Source organism: Stigmatopora nigra, chromosome 7, assembly GCF_051989575.1.
Source record: "Stigmatopora nigra isolate UIUO_SnigA chromosome 7, RoL_Snig_1.1, whole genome shotgun sequence".
NCBI classification, from domain to species: domain Eukaryota; kingdom Metazoa; phylum Chordata; class Actinopteri; order Syngnathiformes; family Syngnathidae; genus Stigmatopora; species Stigmatopora nigra.
Window position 1 is genome coordinate 721,590 of NC_135514.1, and position 18,846 is coordinate 740,435.

Here is an 18,846-nt window from a genome sequence, read left to right on the forward strand (position 1 = left end):
AAGGTTTTTTTTTTTTTAAATCAACAAACTAAAATTTAGTTTGAATGATAATAAAATCAGAATAAAATGAATAATACAATTCTGACACTACTCCCATTAATAATATTGCGCAGATTAGGGGGTCAGCAAATGCGTTCGCATCAATGCGGCTGACTGGACAGGCGCTATACCCACTTTGTGCGTCTCCCATTTGTTCTCCCTCTCCATCACTGCTAGCAGCATTGGATACATGGCAGCGCAGTTTATAGCTCGAAAAGCTCGTCACTTGGCTTTGTGCGGGCCTACTATGCTACCGTAGACCTAAAACAGCAGGGATGGAAGACACGGAATTAAAAAGCTTTACATCAATCATGGACGCCTTGCTTCGTATCACCGTGAGTATATCTATATACGTATATTATACATAAATCCTATACCTTACAAATTCAAGCCTGAATCTTCATATGAATATTATAATTTTTCACCTTAAAATTGCACGTGCACCTTCCTCGCCTTGTTTTTAATTGACTGACTGCCTACTGAAAGGTGTTCATGGATAGGAAAAATAATATAATAATTGATATCCACGACAAATATTGTATATGGAACCAGATATTAGTAATGCAGAGGTGATGCTCGCCTTCATGGATAGGAAAAATAATCTAATAATTGATATCTAAGCCAAATATTGCATATGGAACCATACATCAGTAATGCAGAGGTGATGCCCGTTGTCATAGTAACGCAATACATTATAGACGTATTTATCAGTCAGAACTTAGATCACTTACTAAATGATAATATATAATTTTCTCACTCCAGTTTAACATGAAGAACATGGAAAAGGAGCTGCGATGCCCGGTGTGCAACGACATGGTAAAACAGCCTATACTTCTACCATGCCAGCACAGTGTGTGTTTGCTGTGTGCGGCCGACGTGTTGGTACAGAGGGGCTTCCCTCCTCCTGACCTCCCCCCAGAGCCCCGATCTCCAGCCTCCACGCCCAATTCTCGCTCCCCTCGGCAACCCCGCCGGCCCACACCCAGAACCCCCGACCATCTGGAACGCATCCTCAGAACTGGTAAGGGAAGATAAACGTGTGATGTAAGTTCACGCATTCAGGTGAGTCATGGGTGACATCATTATTGAAGGAGAACATTTCAAAATTGAGTAGTGAGAAATGAATGTACTGTCACCAAGTGTCAGCCTCACAGTTCTGAGATTGAGGGCTAGATTCTAAATCCGGACCTTCCTGTGTAAAATTCTCCCTAGGCTAGAGTGGGTTTTATCCAGGTACTCTGGTTTCCTCCCACATCCTAAAAACATGCATGCTAGGCTGATTGAACACTCTAAATTGGCCTGAATGTGAGCGTGAATGGTTGTCTGTCTCTTTGTGCCCTGGAATTGGCTATTACCTGCCCTTGGAGAAAAGTAAGTTACTTCAGATCACTGCAAAATACAACATGTTTCTGGTTGCTTATTTAACTGGACTTTTGTGACTAAAATGGCTGCCCCACATTGAAATAAAAGGCTCTAAAAATCTCTATGTAAATCAAAACATGCCAAAATGGGTTCTCTTCCAAAATGGTTATCTTCTGGATTGCTTTTCTTATGAGGTAGGTCTCGTGTGATGGTGTTTGGCATTTTGTGTTGACCATATTTTCCACATATTCCATCTTAAGCATGCAGTACACACCCTGGGCGGCGGCGTAAGGACACGGCCCCTCCCCCAATCCCGTTCCCGTGTCCTACCTGTCAGAGAGATGTGGAGCTTGGCGAGAAAGGCCTGACCGACTGTCCCCGCAACCTCACTCTGGAACGCATTGTGGAACGGTAACCAAAGAATAGAAGCAAAAAAAATGGGTTAGCAAAAGAGGTTGTTGTTTTAGTTCAATAGAGGCAAGTTTGCAAGGTCATCCGACTAATTGGGCAGATGTTATACTTTTACGCTATGTTTACATTTCTTTAAAATTATGTTTAAATAAATACAATATACAGCGCAGTGAATTAGAATAGGTTATCTCAGTTTCTTTTCAAAGCTTTATTCTACTAAACTTTAGGATACTTCTTAACTTAAAAAAAGTTGCATTATTTTGTATTTACACCCTTTTAGAGGCACTGCTATTCTTGTTTTATTTTAAGCAGAACTACTGGAATAAACAAAGTCTCATCTGAAAAATTGGGAAGCACTTTCATTTTGTTGTATTCTATTTCACACCAACTACATACATGTATATATACATATATATCCGAAACTAACATTTTTACCATGTTTCTTTTTCCAGATATAGGCTCACACTGAGTCTGGGCAGCATGGCCATCATGTGCGCTTTCTGTAAGGCTCCAAATTCTCTGGAGGCCACCAAAGGCTGCGCTGACTGTAAAGCCAACTTTTGCAATGAATGTTTCAAGCTCTATCACCCCTGGGGGACCCCTCGAGCTCAGCACGAGCACATCCTTCCCACCAACAACTTTCGCCCAAAGGTTTGTATTTTAGTAATCCTTCATATGCTCGTTTCCTTTGGATGTAATGTTTTTCTCTCCTTCAAGGTGCTGACGTGTACTGAGCATGAGCAGGAACGTCTGCAGTGGTATTGCTGTACTTGCCGGAGGTTGCTGTGTCCCCTGTGTAAACTACGCCGTGCCCACCAGGGCCACAAAGTTTTACCGGTTACACAAGCCTACCAAGCCCTTAAGGTGCACATTGTCTGCTACTGGTTTCTGCATTGGGATGTTTTTTTTTTTTTTTTTAAATAGGAACTTAAGTCATTTTTTTATTGCCCTTCTTACAGGATCAACTGACCAAAGAAGTCAGCTACATCCTGGCCAACCAGGAGACCATACAGAGTCAAATTACCAAGCTGGAGGAGGCCATTAAACAAATGGAGGCTAGTTTTCCCTTTTTTTCCTGTCTTGCTTGCTTGTTTGTTTTTTTTCTTTCATTTTCTCTTTTTTTGTCTCATTCCACCGTTTTGACTAATATTATTTATAAATATTATATATTCATCAAATGGTTCAGTTTGTTATCTTTCCTAAAGAATCGAAAAAAATGAATTTGATAATTATTTTAAGAGGGTGACAATATACATGAGAGGGTCCTAAAATAATATTGCATATTTGTTATTCACAACTAAGAAATATTACATTCATTTTCTCTTATCTTATTTAAAAAAGCAATTAACAATGACTCTATTTTTATTTTTATATTTAGGGACACATTTTAGTTCCAAAGGTTGATTTAAATACTAGTGTTTGTATCATCAAACACAACTGGGCACAGGCTTAGGAAAATAATAATTGTACTGAAATTTGTGAACGGTAATGTGATACATTTTGTTCACTTGATTATTACAGGCCAACAGCACTGTAGCGCTTCACCATCTTAGCCGGTGTATGCAAGATCTTGCAATGTCCATAGCTGAACGTCATGGTTTTTTGTCTGTGGCTCTGGAGGGCTCGCGTGGACGCAGGGAGGAGGCGCTATCTGCTCAATTGTCGGCCAGGCATGACATGCTGGAGCATGCTGGCATGTTGGCCTACACCCATGAGTTACTCAAGGAGACTGACCAGCCGTGTTTTGTACAGGCAGCCAGAGTCACTCACAACAGGTAGTTGTTTTTTAAAGTTGCTGACATGAACTGTTCAAAATGTAATTGCTATATTTAAATTTCTTCTGACAGGCTGGTGAAGGCCATCACAAACTTGCAATGCTTCTCCTTGTCAGCTGATCCTTCATTTAGACACTTTCATTTGGACGCCGAAAAAGAGATCAAGCTAATCACCGGGGTGCAGTTCATACGTGGTAAGTTTTGCCATGCCATTAGGCAAAGCTAGTGTATTAGATAATCATATTCAATTGAATTTTGACAACGTTTCCACAATGTAAGAAAGGTATTCATTTAGCAGTATGTTAGTTATTTTGGTGTGAAGTAATATCATTGTTTTTTTTATCCTATTAAAAAAAATTCAATATTTATTATAAATGTTCTTCTTTTATGAATATGAAAGATAGGCTATTGAACAATTAAACATAAAACAACAAAATATCAGTATATAAAAAAAGAAAGAACCAAAAAAGAGCATATTAAAGCATCTTACCACTGATAAAGTTTAAAAGATACCTCCATGTCACAAGCAATGATTATCAATTTTAGGCTTAATCAAGTTATGTAACTACATTTTAAGCTACTAACATTTCTTTTCTTATTATCACACTAAAAAAAGTAACTATAATATTTTTTTCATAATGGTGAAATATTTGACACTGCTATTTCTGGTATTGATACTAGATTGTGCAGGTATATCTAATACTGTGATCAGTAAATGCAAAGTATAGTGTATCTATTCTAACTTCCGCATTATGCCTTGCAGCCCCATTGGCCCCAGTGATCGACACTCAGAAGACGCTAGCGTACGACCAGCTCTTTCTGTGCTGGCGCCTCCCCCATGACTCGGCCCCTGCCTGGCACTTTTCCGTCGAGTTCCAAAGGCGTACAGGAGCGTCCGGAGATACGTGGGGCGGCACTAGATCTCCCAACGCCTCAAAGGCATGGCAGAAACTGGATGAAGTGCGTGGAACGAGTGCCATTGTGGACCAGTTGCAAATTGACAGCGTTTACGTGCTAAGAGTACGAGGCTGCAACAAGGCCGGCTTTGGGGAATACAGCGAGGAGGTGTACCTCCACACGCCACCGGCTCCTGGTAAACATTTTCAACGTCCATCAAAATGTAATTGAATTGAAATGAAGCAGGGCGGCCTGGTGGAGTGATTGGTTAGTGCGTCAACCTCACAGCTCGGGAGTCCTGGGTTCAAATCCAGCTGTGTGGAGTTTGCATGTTCTCCCTGGGCCTACGTGGATTTCCTCCGGGTACTCCGGTTTCCTCCCACATTCCAAATGTATTATTATTATCTGTCAGCGTAATTATTCCTCTTCGTACCTGAAAGACGGACATATGCTATCGTTTTGCAAAAGGAAAATGAGACCAAATGATTTGTTTTCAATTGTAACACAACCTTATTTTCATTTCACCCCACATTTCCCTTCTTCTTGCCTCTCGTTCTTGCCTCTTTTTCAGTGGTTTCCCGTTTTTCTTGCCATTTTGCGTTCAGATTGAGAATTCCTCACCCTGCCTTCCCTCCTTGTCATGCCCTCTGTTCTGTTCTTCTCTTTCCCTCCCAGTGTTGTCTTTTTCCCTGGACTCTCGTTGGGGCTTGCATTCTGACAGGCTGGCGCTGGGCAAGGGTCAGACATATGCCCGCAGCGTGCCAGGCCTCTCCCTGCTTAAAGTTGCCGACCGTACGCTCACGTCCTGTAACCTGACGGCTGACCTTCTGGTGGCTGATCTGGCTGTCTCTCATGGCAGGCACTACTGGGCTTGTTCAGTGGAGCCCGGCTCTTATCTCATTAAGGTATAGAACAATGCAAAAATCTATATTTATAGTTGAGTTGCTGGACTGTTCGTGCACATATTACATGGCAAATATAACAAAAATTTGCTTGTAAGAAAGATGTTTGTAATTTTCACACATTGAACCAAAGCGGTGCGACTAATTGACTCATAATAATTAACCTACAGTTTCCCTGCTCTCTGTCATTTTCAACCAATTTTAATGATACAATCAGTAGTAGGTATTGGTTAGCATACCTGGCCTTCGGCAATGCAACCATTGTAAGACTTTTTTTCATGCCTTATGCAGGTTGGGGTAGGACAGGAGATGAAGCTTCAGGAGTGGTTCCATCAACCACAGGACATGGCCAGTCCACGGTAAGAACTCTTTGCTACACAAATTGCGACTAGCCTAAGCTCTAAACTCCCTCTCCGCTAGACCAGTCTCCCTCCACCTTTTCCACAACCTTAAACATAAAGTTATGCAACCAAGAAATACTCTTAACTTATATTTGCGGCCAACCATGGTTTAGAGGGGTACTATGTACTAGGTTTGCTACAAAGTTAATAAAAGCATCTGCACCACATTTTCAGATATGACCCAGACAGCGGCCATGACAGCGAGGCAGAGGATAGCCAGGATTTGCCTGCCTTCTACTTCCTCACCATGGGCATGGGCAAGATCCTTCTTCCTCGAGGCCACACACGTACCAATGCTAAGCCTGCCCACCCTTACATGATACCTCTACCACCCAGACTGGGCGTGTGCCTGGACTGCGACGACGGCAGTTTGACGTTCTATGATGCCCATTCTTTACGTGTGCTTTGGGAAGCCCACGTAGACTGTTCGGCCCCCGTGTGCCCCGCCTTTTGCTTTATAGGTGGCGGTGCCCTGCAGCTGCAAGACCTAGTGGCCAGTCGTGTTATTGAGGAGGAACCGCTGGAAAGGAGGGTGACAGTCAAAAATTGTGCAACCAATCTTGTTAAATAATGAAGCAATGTAGCTCTGTCTTTGTCAGACGAACATACTGTAACTTTAGATCCACTTGTATTCTGACATTTAGTATTTATGATATTGCCTTTATACACTACCACAACTTGTATTTAACCGTTTTACAGATTTTGTTTGAAATTAATTTTCCCCAAGGAAATTAGTTTGAGGTTGTTCTTGTTTTGTTTTTTTTACACACCCAAGAGCAAATGAAGAAGTGCCAAAATAATCATCAAAGACAGGAAGTATCTTTTAAAAGGATATAATTACTGAATGACAAATTAAGTACAAGTCTAGACTTTGCTCAAATAGAGACGTGTATTAGGACAGTGTATAAAGGCAAAATTATAAAACCTCTCATTGTTACTTTTCAAGAAAATAAATATTGTCATTAATTTATTGCACAATGAAACATTAAAAATCAGATCTCTCATTTTCAGGCTTTTACCTAAATTGACCAATATGCATAAAGCAGAGTCAAACTATGCAGAACTCATACAAACATTAAACAAACGTTGCATGGGTGTTTCACAAATTTGCCTTGAACAGATTCATGCATTTCATTTTACAAGTTCATATATGATAGACCCACATGTGTACTTTTGCTAAAACCTTGCTTTTAATGTTTCCAGGGTTATATGGAATGAAAATGTGAAAAGTGAATGGACTCATCAAGATTGACTTGTATACAAAATAGGACTATGTTTTTTGTTATATACTTAGAAATCATTGCACATTTTGGAAGGATTGTGCCATTTGCCACACTACCATGAATTTCATTGAATGCGCACATATAATAAGTACAATTGTCAATTGAATGTTAAGTATGAATGTATAATTTTCCGTATATGTGTGGATTGTGAGTGTTGTCTATTAATTACAGGACATTAAGGGACATACAGTGTATCATTTACTAAGCTTCAACTCAAGGCTTGCTTTAAATCACTGAAAACAATAATTATATTACACAACATATTCCACAATACCTCTGTAACTCTGTCAATCATAGATGAGTGTTCTTGTAGTCTGTGCAAGGTTGAAGTATGTACTTTATGTCTGACAGCACAGATTGTCTATATTGTAATATTTCCACATGATTTGGACTTGATTGTAAATGGAGTTTTTCTAGTGAATGTGTGCGGTAGACAAAAAGTGAACCCATTTGAGAATAAACCAGATATTGTGTGATATACTTTTTTTTTTTTTTACATTACGAATGATATAAATTGCATTCTGGCACGTAACACAGTAAGATTGAAAAAAGGACACACCTAAAGATTTATTTTCTTTCTAATATGTCTACACCCTCCAGCTACAATGACTGGCTTGAACCCAAACAGCTGGTGCTTTTATGGTGTAATTTTGTGAGGGACTTTTCGTGTTAAATTTCAAATCCAAGTAGGGATTATGTAGTGAAAAAAAAGAAAAATGGCAGAAAATATTTTTTTACATTTAAAAAAAATATTATTACCTAGCACACCTTTATTAGGTGGTACGTACCGTCCTCAAGTGAAAACAAGCCTGCCCTCAGTTGCTGGACAGACTTGTCATCTTAATTTTTTGTCAAAAGGATAGCTATCATTTTTTCATCCAGGCAAAGCACACAAATATAATCCAACATTCAGAAGTAATTATCTATTCAGAAGCCTTTGTAACTGTTGTCCTTCTCCATCCTGCTATGTGCTTTTCAACGTTTCAACCATTTTAGATTATTAAATCCCACCAATCTAATTTGACAATGTAGAGTTTCCACTACATGATGATGCCGGTGATATTTAAACATGACAATGCTTTTGAGTTTGGCTCGTTGTTCAGGTCGAGAGCTGATTTTAAAAGAAACACAAAACGATGAGTGCTTCTCATCGACCTGGCCTGTCTGACAAGAGTGCTTGTAATGTTACAAGTAAACCACTAGAGAGCAGTAATTGATTGGGATTTAGTGGTTTTCTTTTTGGAAAAGTGAGTCCTAATCATTCAAATCAGATTTTAGACAGTTTAGGTTGATTTGGGAGCAAACTGAGACACCATTTTCCAAATATAAGTATAATAGTAGTCTGTAGTAAGTAGATCCTTCGATTTAGTTTTTTTATCGCTTGTCCACATTTTTTATTCTAATTTGTCCCACGAATCAATAGGGTGGAATAATATGGAAGACCAAATGGGACAGAATGAATCACATAAACACATCTTGAAAGAAATACTAATCTCTGTCATTAATTAGTTAAACTGGGAGTGAAATAAAGAAAAGTGTAATTGACATGTGGACCAGCAAGATTGGTCTCTGACATCCCCACTCACAAAAGCAATAACAATCAATATAATTAAAGCACAACACACCCCATTAGTTATATCAACAGAGCAAGCAAAACATGCGTTTATGGAAGAGCAACACACTAATCACTGTATTATTCTCCCAAACTCACAATCAACAGGGTGTTGTTTTATTGGGCCACTTGTTATACAGTGTTCCCTCGGTTATCGCGGTTAAAGGGGACCGGGACCACCCGCGATAAGTGAATTTCCGCGAAGTAGGGATGCCCCTTCAAAAATGCTTCATTTGAATTTGTCAACGAATCTTATTTTTTCTCCCCCAGACACAAGCATAAAGTACACTAGGCAGTAGTCAACATTTTGAGTCTAAGGCCACCATCAACACATTGTACTTGTACTGGTTCTACGTAAGTTCTTAACATGGTTATTTGTCCCACACTAGGGATGGGCAAAATATTCTACAAATATTACAATCAGTCACACCTTTTTTCTATTGAACAATCCGGTACCCTAGAGGTGTGATTGGAACCGAAACATGCACCCACAGTGACCCTTAGAGACTATTTTAGACCTACATGTCCAACTCACACATGCACATATTCTCGTTAAAACACATTCAACATGACGCAACTTCATTGAGAAATATCTCTACTAGCAATTCTGGACTGATTTTACTTTGCTGGGGTGGCTAGCCTGCACCCATTACTTTAAGTAAGGAGTCTTTGACTCTAAAGACCTTCCCTTTACAGCGACAGAGTGATAAAACACGCAGACGCCACCCAATGTATTTACCCTGAGGCCACTGCTCAGTGCTCCAGATTGTTTTACCACCTTCCTGCGTCTCTGTCGTGTTTTGGCCACGCTCTGAGCGGAGGCAGGCGACGATGAGCTGACATGTAGACAGGCGACCATTAAACTGTCAGAACAGGACGGCTCTCGTGCGTGCACGCATGCTTGCACACTCATTAATTTCAAGCTAATAATCTGACAGGCACATCTCACTTTACACAGACGTCTCAATAAAGTCACTTAATTTTGCAGAACTATTTTTCGTAATCAATGTTTCTTTTGCTGTTTTATTGTAATATGTTGGTTGTTTCGTAAACAGATAGCTGCATATATATATATATATATATATATATATATATATATATATATATATATATATATATATATATATATATATATATATATATATATATATATATATATATATATATATATATATATATATATATATATATATATATATATATATATATATATATATATATATATATATATATATATATATATATATATATATATATATATATATATATATATATATATATATATATATATATATATATATATATATATATATATATATATATATATATATATATATATATATATATATATATATATATATATATATATAATCTTTTTCAAGACAAATTATGATCCATACTCAACTTTACTCCTGTATTGGCATGTTTCAAGCCTGAGGCATACTTGGTGAGCATAGTTAACATGTCTTTTTTGCAGTGATTTATGAGAAAAGTGCACATGATGTGTGAAATGTGCGGCACATAATGTAGGTATGTGTTATTGTATTTTCTGTGAGCGCACACACCATGCATATAAGTGTTCTTTACTGTATGGTTTCATTTGTGGAGGGTAGGTGTGTGTGCGCACTGTAAACAATCTGTGTTTGCATGTTTTTGTGCACGAATGTAAGGCAAAGTACGTTATGCACATGGATGGGATTTATGTTTAACCTCCGTAGACCCAAACTCATGCAAGGCATGGGTGTGAGTGTCTATGCAAGCATTCTTATTAGTAGTATGTGTTTGTTATAAGTGCACTCCATGAGTTTGGCATGCAATATGTATGCACTGCATGCAAGTGTCCTGATCAGCTCTGCATGGGCATGCAGAGGCAAAGGGGTAATTCTGAGAGCAAATAGAGCTGGATAAACCACTCAGCGTGGGAATAAAACAAGCATCGTAAAATCTCTCCTTAACAAACCCCACCTTAAAAAAAAAATCAGGAGTGGGAAAACATCACACAATAAAAAGTGACTTGCAGTTATCCAATGAAAGAAATAATTACCTAGCTCTGGGGATTTTTTTTTTGACTAACAGGTCTTCTGCCTTGACGTATACAATGGTAGCCTTTCTCAGGAGTGTTTATTGTGTTTACTATGTTTCTGATAACACAAAATTAGGCTTGCACATTGGCAGTGAGTATGAGTAGTAGAATAAGGGTGAAGGTAGTGTTAGTACGGTACAATCATCTGAACAATGAGCTGAACTTGCAAACAGGATCCCTCTGTTTCCTGCCTCCTCGTAACTACAGACAGCCCCCCACACACTTCGACCCCCCTGTGCAAGCACCTTGTTTGTACCCTACAGCTTGCACAAAGTCATGACACACACTCACACTCAGCACACTGTACACCCAGTTTCCCAGAAAAAGCACACCTGTCCCGGCTGTTGTTTTCGCCGGAATTAAATTTTGTTCATGTATCACCTTCCTCTTTGCCCACTTTATTAAATTGATGTTGTTATACTTGGTAAATATGTTTCTCGTGCTATTGCTATGAAAATATCTGATTTCATATTCATAAGAATGTTTGTTTTCTGGGTGGCCCAGGGGAGTGTTTGCCATATCAGCCTCAAAGTTTGGAACTCTAGGGTTCGATACTAGGATAGGACCTTTCTGTGTGGAGTTTGCATGTTCTCTCTGGGCTTCTGTGAGTTTTCTACAGGTACTACAGTTTCCTCCCACATCATTAATATTTTTATATCTGATGAGCAGATAAACACAAAAATAATTTAATATCTATTTTATGACATTAAATGCCTGCTAATAACCCGCTAACAGGTTAAATTTACCCCACACAAACATTATTATTTACAACTATTATTATTTAGCTGTTATCGAGGTTAATTGATGATTAGTGAAGTTACTGCGACATTATTCCATGTGATTTATGGTCACATTGAGAGGTGCTTGTGTGCTAAAATTTACGATCGAATATGAAACAAAAAGGAGATCCAGACCATTACAATGTCCAGCTTTGATTCATGGTTTGCCCTCTGCTCATTTTGCAGCCTGTTCTTTTAGCCACATTTGTTTCCCACCTTCACTCACTTAGCAGGACAATGCCATGTTGTGTCTGTGTGTTGTCAGTGCTGTTTGAGCTCAGGAAAGACTCGTGTAGCACAGAGACACACACACACACACACCAGGGATGAGAACCTCTGGCTTGCCCTTTCCCACCACTGCCCTCTCTGTATCAACACACACACACACACACAAAAACATGCTCACTCGCACCACTGCGCCATCAAACAAGCTTTTGTGTTGTAAGCAGTCAAAATTCTTTGGTTGCAGGGGCATTGCTCAAGCGTTAGAGAGCGATATGTCACCCCTCTACGAATATTGCATGTGAAATTTGTTTTAAATTATTTTATTATTAAAGTGGACCAGAGATATTCTCAAACATTAAACATATATACAACACCGAATAAAACTTTTCATTACGTGAAATATGGTGGCAAAAAGTAATGAAGTATAAATATCTTTAGACCTCTGATGAAAGAGAAAATAATAAAGAGAAAAAACGACACTGCTTATGATTGTCAAGGCCAACACAAGCCCAGGGGAGAACATGCCAACTCCACACAGTGAGGACTGACCTGGTATCGAGTTAAACACTAGTCCGCCTGGCACCTCTAAATCAAATCAGACAAATATTAAATTTGGCCTTGCATCTTATTAAAAAATAAATAAAAAAATAAGAACCAAACCAGTTGCAATATTATTATCCTGTAAGTCTATATAGTGCTCAAAATGATGAAAATTACACTGACCCAGTTGTACATATTCTCACAAATTCAAGTGCTACAGTGCCTTATGTGGTTAGTGAAAAAATATATATATATCACAAGAAAATCTCTTGCGGGGAATGGTCACGACATGAATGATATGTTATAGAGTGGATGATATGCAATTCACATGTCAAGCTCTGGAGCAGAAAACTGAAAGGATAACAACACAGGCTTCAAACATACAAGACCATATGCTAAATAAAGCAATTCTATTTTCCAGAATCCATATCAATCAATTGACTGTGTTACAATTTGGCGCACAAGATGGCTAAGTTCCGATAATGCATGACATACTTGCTTGAAGTCAATTATAATTCATTTCAAGCTAAAATTCCATTACCACAAAAAATATGGCTATCTGCAGAAATGTAATGGAACACCCGTTATACTGCACAAAGGGCTGCTTGAAATAATCATTTCTTTCCAAACTGAGCACAAATTTCAAAAGGTACCCTTATTCCTGTTGCTTTGATGCTATGTTATGTTGATATACAATACAGTGGCTTCATATTATCATCATGTCATTCAATAAAAGAAACTTAGCAATTTGTTATGTTTTATAGACATAAACAGCCTTCATTTATTCGTAGGTCCATTTGCACTATTTTCAAACTTGAGCAAAAAGCTTTCAAAAACAGTCAATGTAAACAGTATGCTTTAAAGCACATTTAAAATGTTATCATTTACTGGTACAAATATGCATTGATATGTTATCTAATTAGGACAGGCACAAGAGGTAACAGAGTAGGAAAGTATTTTCCCGACAGAGGACAGTAAAGAAACGCTCTACCAAAGTACCCTACCTACATTCAATATAGCAGACCGTAAACAACATTGTCTTTGGATTAAAGAAAAATACTTCTATCCACTTGTATGGATTTCAATTCTATAGTAACATTAGAAAATGCTGGTGGGTTAGAAAATATCCTTAAAAAAATCAACTATAATTAAAATAATTAAAAAAATAACAACAAAAAAAGGATTAGAAACACAGGCAAAAGGAAAAGAGCAATTATTTAAAGTAATGTGATGAGGAAATATACTAAAATATGCCATAATAATAAAAAGATAATTTTTTAGATGAAAATGGTCAAATTACTTGAATGATGTCTATGCTTAGTCTTTAAAAGAGATATTAAATGCTAAGAAAATGGTTACTTTTTGGGAAAAATGAATGTCACAAGAATAACATGAAAGATTGGGTACTTTTATTTTCTGTACCACAAATCCTCACTAGAGTGCCATATGTTGAGTTTAGCAAAATACTTGACACATATTTTGGCATAATAACATAAAATTCAGTTGCCCATCTCCTTGTGCCTTGCTCCTAGTTAGTTGGGATAGGCTCCAGCACCCCCCAGGCGACCCATGTGAGGATAAGCGGTTCAGAAATGAATGAATCATGATGTAAAATTCTGTCTATATACTTACATTATGACTTGGATTTTTATAAAATGGTGATTAGTTTGACTTTCAATAATAAAATAGTATAATACAAAAATAATTTCAACTTTATTTTCATAATATACTAACATTCTCATCACAAATTCACAAATGTCCCCTAAAAAGCCGTGTCTCTAATAATTTGTTCCCACCAGAAGGCACTGTGAGGGGATAGCATTTACAAAACAACCAGTTTTCTCCATGTACAGTATTCTTAAATACATTAGTGGGGAGGAAAAACGTTTTTGTATAACTTCATGGAATGTAAACATATTGCCACCTGTCACAACATGAGACGAACTGTGCAACACAGTATTTATAACGATCATACCTGCATGGCTTTATATGAAGTGGTGACGGAGGCAAATTTCCAAAACAAGTAAAACCTGATGACACTAGTGATGATTCCAGGAAGATTAGGGACCTAAAATGCACACACACAATGACCATATTCATAATAAGTGCCATACAGTTGTACCTAGATTTACCTGACTTAAATGACGGGGGGAAATTGCTTCAGCTCACAAACTATCTGTTTTGGTCAACGAGTTATGTTGTTAATATTTTAAAATTCTATTTAATTTTTATAAAATTTTCCTCCTTGTCCTGGCAAGTCATGATGACGTGATAATATTCTTAAGTTAATTGTTTTTTCTCTGGTATTTCAAGAATTGCAGTCAATGAGAAGTCAAGGTCTTTCCATGTGAATACAGACTGGTTGCCACGAGAAGAACTTTGGGGCCATTCCAAAAAAAAATTAATTTTAACCATGAATTTTGAAAAGTCCCAATTATTTTTTTTTGGTCTGGACAAAAAAACCTTTGGTTCGAACATTTTAGTGCGTTTCATTTTCACATTCCAAATTTTGCAAGCGGCCCCAGATTTGGCAACAAATCAACACGTGCAAACATTGTTCAAGATGAAGGATACCAATCCCAGACATCCAGCTAGCCATGCAAATAGGTCTCTGATTTCAGCTTTGGTCCAAAATACAGTGCGGTCCCTTTCACACGCAAAGCAAACACCACCCTCCTCTGCGTGGAAGCAAACTATGACCACCTATCCTGTGAGGTCTTGGTCAAGCTGTTCCATCCACACTAGAGTTTGCTGGTTTGCATTCAAACCACACTGCACGTCTTAGTATCAAGTATTTTAAGACAGGAATCATCATATTCATTTAACATGAGAGAACTTTGAATGTCCAGGCCCGTTCTGGTTCGACTTGCCAAGTACCATCGTCCAATTGTGGAAGGGTAGACAATGAGTTCCCATAAATGAGTTAAGGTCAGGCAAATGCTGCACATGAAAAAAGTTTTCTCCATGCATTGGACAATTATGTTCAGAAGGATAATGAATTTGATATCGCAGCTCTGAGGAATGCTTCATTTGAGAAGAGAAATGTTTTTCAAATGCTGCTACTGGACATTATATATTACATATGTATATAACATTATATATGTTTTTTTTTTTTTTATCCACTTAATAGTATATTCATGTTTTCTAAACCTCCTATCACCTGGCGTCCATGTGTGGACATCGCGTTTTCTGTTGTCAAACAACTACATCATGTAAAAAGATAATATTTTTTTTATACTCATCAGGTCTCAATTATCCTAAAGATCAAGGAGAAAATAAAAATGCATGCCTTGCAAGAGTCTGGGTCTTAGGACGTTAAGAGGCCTATCATGATATTTTGCACAAGGCTCATTTAGCAATGCTTCATGTAAAACTGCAGGATAACGTAATAATATGTATAATATTATATTATATTAATATTAAATTATATATATATATATATATATATATATATATATATATATATATATATATATATATATATATATATATATATATATATATATATATATATATATATATATATATATATATATATATATATATATATATATATATATATATATATATATATATATATATATATATATATATATATATATATATATATATATATATATATATATATATATATATATATAAAATATTATAATATTTTTTAGGAGACCTATCATGTTATTTTGCACAAGGCTCTTTGGGAATTATATGTGTGAAGGTCCATGATGATGTTTTGTTAAATATGTCCATAAATAATAGATTGTGGCATGCTGCCAGTGTGTTGTACCATGATGTAGTAGTCGTCCAGCTGAATGCCGTACAAGACCCAGGAAGTGGAGGTGAAGAAAGTAGCCACTGTCAGAGGGAAGGACAAGCGCTGCACGTCACCACTGCGCACTATGGCCACCTTCATGAAAACAAAAAAATATAAGCAATCAGGAACAGTCTCAACAAAGACCATTCGAATAATGAGAAGAAAAAACAAATTAATCCGGTGGAAATATGTTGTGTGAAGTATGCAAACTGAAAGCAGCAAGACTCCAGCAGAGGAGACAAGATAGGATACATTTTTCAAAAACAAAAGTAGAATGATATAAAAGGTGTTTGAAATGTTGCATATCTTAAATACATATAAGAAAGCTACCATTTTTGCACTTTGTGTTAAGGAGGTGGAATTGTGGCATGAATTTAATGCCATAGAATTGCAATGGCGAGATTTGTGAGAAAATTCGTAATTAGGCTTTTGTCAAAAAGGCCGACCACTAGTAGCCAACTCAAAAAGAATCATATTTCTAAATAACTAAGGGGTGCAAAGTGCCAACACATCTTTAGAATGACAGGAAGAATTCTAAAGGGTATCTCTGAGGAGATAGGGGAAAACAGTGAGGGAATAACAGGAAGATGCAGATGAGGAGAAGAATGGCAGGAAAACAATGGGCTCATTTCTGACTGTGAGGCAGATGGAGGGAAGGAGACAAACAGGATCACAGACAAACAACAGGAAAGAAGACATCTGATGGGCCCCATGGCCCATGGTTCTCTGCTGCATGAATACACACACATGGCAAAAACTTGCTTTACAATATTAATATAAAAATCTTTATACAAACACATACATACACACACACACACACACATACATACATACATGTGTTCTTAGTTTAATTTAATGATTCAGCAACATATGATTGCCAAGAGAAATCAAATTGAAATGCAATAGGCTTTCTTTATTGGAGCCACAGTTTGATTAAAAATATCTGACATTTACTGCGAATAGATGAGTCTGGAAAAAATCCATAGATTTAACTGCATCTATATGTCACTGTTGAACATTTTTCCATCACAGTTCCTAGATCCTTACCAGGTCGGCGAGTGGTGACAGGTACACACCTACAGTAGTCACACTGCAGGTGAGCCCAAGCTGGTTGAGCTGCATGCTACCAGGAGGAAGAAACAACACAAAGTACAACCCTGCACTGGTCCCCACTGCTGCAACTGCAACTAATTGGAACACCACATCTCTCTGATAAAAGGCAAAACAAAAAACATTCCTGTAACACCAATAGACAACTGCAAAAATGAAGACAACTGCTGTGCTGACCTTTTGTTGTGTGTACTTTAAGTACACCAAAATGTAGAGGGACTGCAGTAAAGCACCGATGAGATTGACCACCATAATTGTATGATCATTCTTTAGCTTCCCATAGTATAACCATCCAAGGTTGCTGTGAAAATGAAAACAATGGAAAGAGTTAAAAAAACACGGTCACTGGAAAAACAAGGGCAAATGTAGTGTCAACAATAATCATGTTGCCATGTTGCCGTGTCATCGATAGGAATCACAGCAAGACATTCTGGTAAAACTGGATTGCATATCTAGCCCTGTCAATCATTTGCCTTGAAAAGTAGTGTTTTTTATGAATGTATTTGTCCATTTACATTAGAGTTACTATATCATCATCCTAATCATTTTAGGACATATTGACCAGTATTAGGTTTCATATTCTGAGGAAGGGGCTAATGACTAGACATTTATTTTTTATCTTGACAACATGAAAGCATAAAAAGCTTTAAGACCAAACATTACTGATCAACCCCCCAAAAAGGAAAAGTTTTCTGCAAAAAGGAATTCCACCAACTGTGCATACCTGGCACACGTCACGAGAAAGGGCAGAAATTGGATGTTGTCAGTGCTTTTGGTTGTTTGCATCTTTTTCAGGTCGACCCTCCAGAAAAAAACAGCATAGAAAATAAGACAACATTACAATTTAAAAGAGATTTACAACAGTGTTACCAGTAGTAATCGCATCAAATGCCAACTATAGTAGTACGTTGCAACAAGTTTACAACACGTTAAATTCACATTTACAAATTAATTTGAACCCGCAATCCTACCGTTAGACCATCGGCATAAAATACACATTTGGATAGAAATAGTGTCAAAGTTTGTCATACCACAAAAACAAAAGTCCACTTACAGTCCAGTCGAGAACATCCAGAGTGTGAGCACGATGCATGACCATGATAAAAGATTCAGATAATCCATAAATTAAAGTGAAAAATAATGAATATATTAAGTATGATGAATGCAATATCTGTTTTGTTTGTTTGTTTGTTTTTTACTTATATAGCCAAATTATTAAAACCCGTGGCTGGATCCTGTTCCTTCTGGAGTTCCGTGTTTGCGTCAGTTGTATAATAATTTTGCCATGCAATTGGCTGTTCCCTCACCCACGTGGTGCGTATTCTGCCCAATCGATTGTTAGAAGAAATGTACCCGAAGTCACCAGGTACACATTCCGGAGTTGCGTGGAGTAGTGATATTGATTTTATGAGTAACCATTGTACAAACAACCAGATCAGACAATGTTTGTATAATCATGATAAATCGGCCCTCATTCAACTAACATTATGTTTTATACAAATGGGACCATTTTAATGACACAGTTTTAACTGAAAATGACTCACACTTCAGGGGTGGGGGTCACAAAATAAAATAATTTTCGTATTCATTGTACTGAATATATATATATATAAAAA

The 18,846-nt window shown here is 37.4% G+C and overlaps 2 protein-coding genes across 3 annotated transcripts; one reads left to right on the forward strand and one right to left on the reverse strand.

Moving 5' to 3' along the window:
- The first annotated feature begins 11 nt into the window (after positions 1-11).
- On the forward strand, positions 12-7,546 carry trim46a (tripartite motif containing 46a). Of its 2 annotated transcripts, XM_077721739.1 has the most exons (12): positions 20-374; positions 802-1,060; positions 1,662-1,812; positions 2,265-2,463; positions 2,530-2,676; positions 2,772-2,867; positions 3,334-3,587; positions 3,660-3,781; positions 4,351-4,680; positions 5,160-5,389; positions 5,678-5,745; positions 5,962-7,546. In XM_077721739.1, exons 1-12 carry the CDS (start codon positions 315-317, stop codon positions 6,356-6,358), a joined length of 2,313 nt encoding a protein of 770 aa, XP_077577865.1. In that variant the 5' UTR covers positions 20-314; the 3' UTR covers positions 6,359-7,546. The 2 variants fall into 2 exon arrangements, 1 of the variants encoding a protein (XP_077577865.1); XR_013326996.1 differs by lacking the exon at positions 5,962-7,546 and having other exon boundaries at positions 12-374; positions 5,056-5,389.
- A 5,510-nt stretch (positions 7,547-13,056) lies between these two features.
- slc50a1 (solute carrier family 50 member 1) lies at positions 13,057-18,485 on the reverse strand. Its single transcript, XM_077721853.1, has 6 exons — positions 18,285-18,485; positions 17,955-18,032; positions 17,408-17,531; positions 17,168-17,329; positions 16,094-16,213; positions 13,057-14,377 (listed from the first exon to the last, which is right to left on the reverse strand). Exons 1-6 carry the CDS (start codon positions 18,350-18,352, stop codon positions 14,279-14,281), a joined length of 651 nt encoding a protein of 216 aa, XP_077577979.1. The 5' UTR covers positions 18,353-18,485; the 3' UTR covers positions 13,057-14,278.
- Between the last annotated feature and the right edge of the window lie 361 nt (positions 18,486-18,846).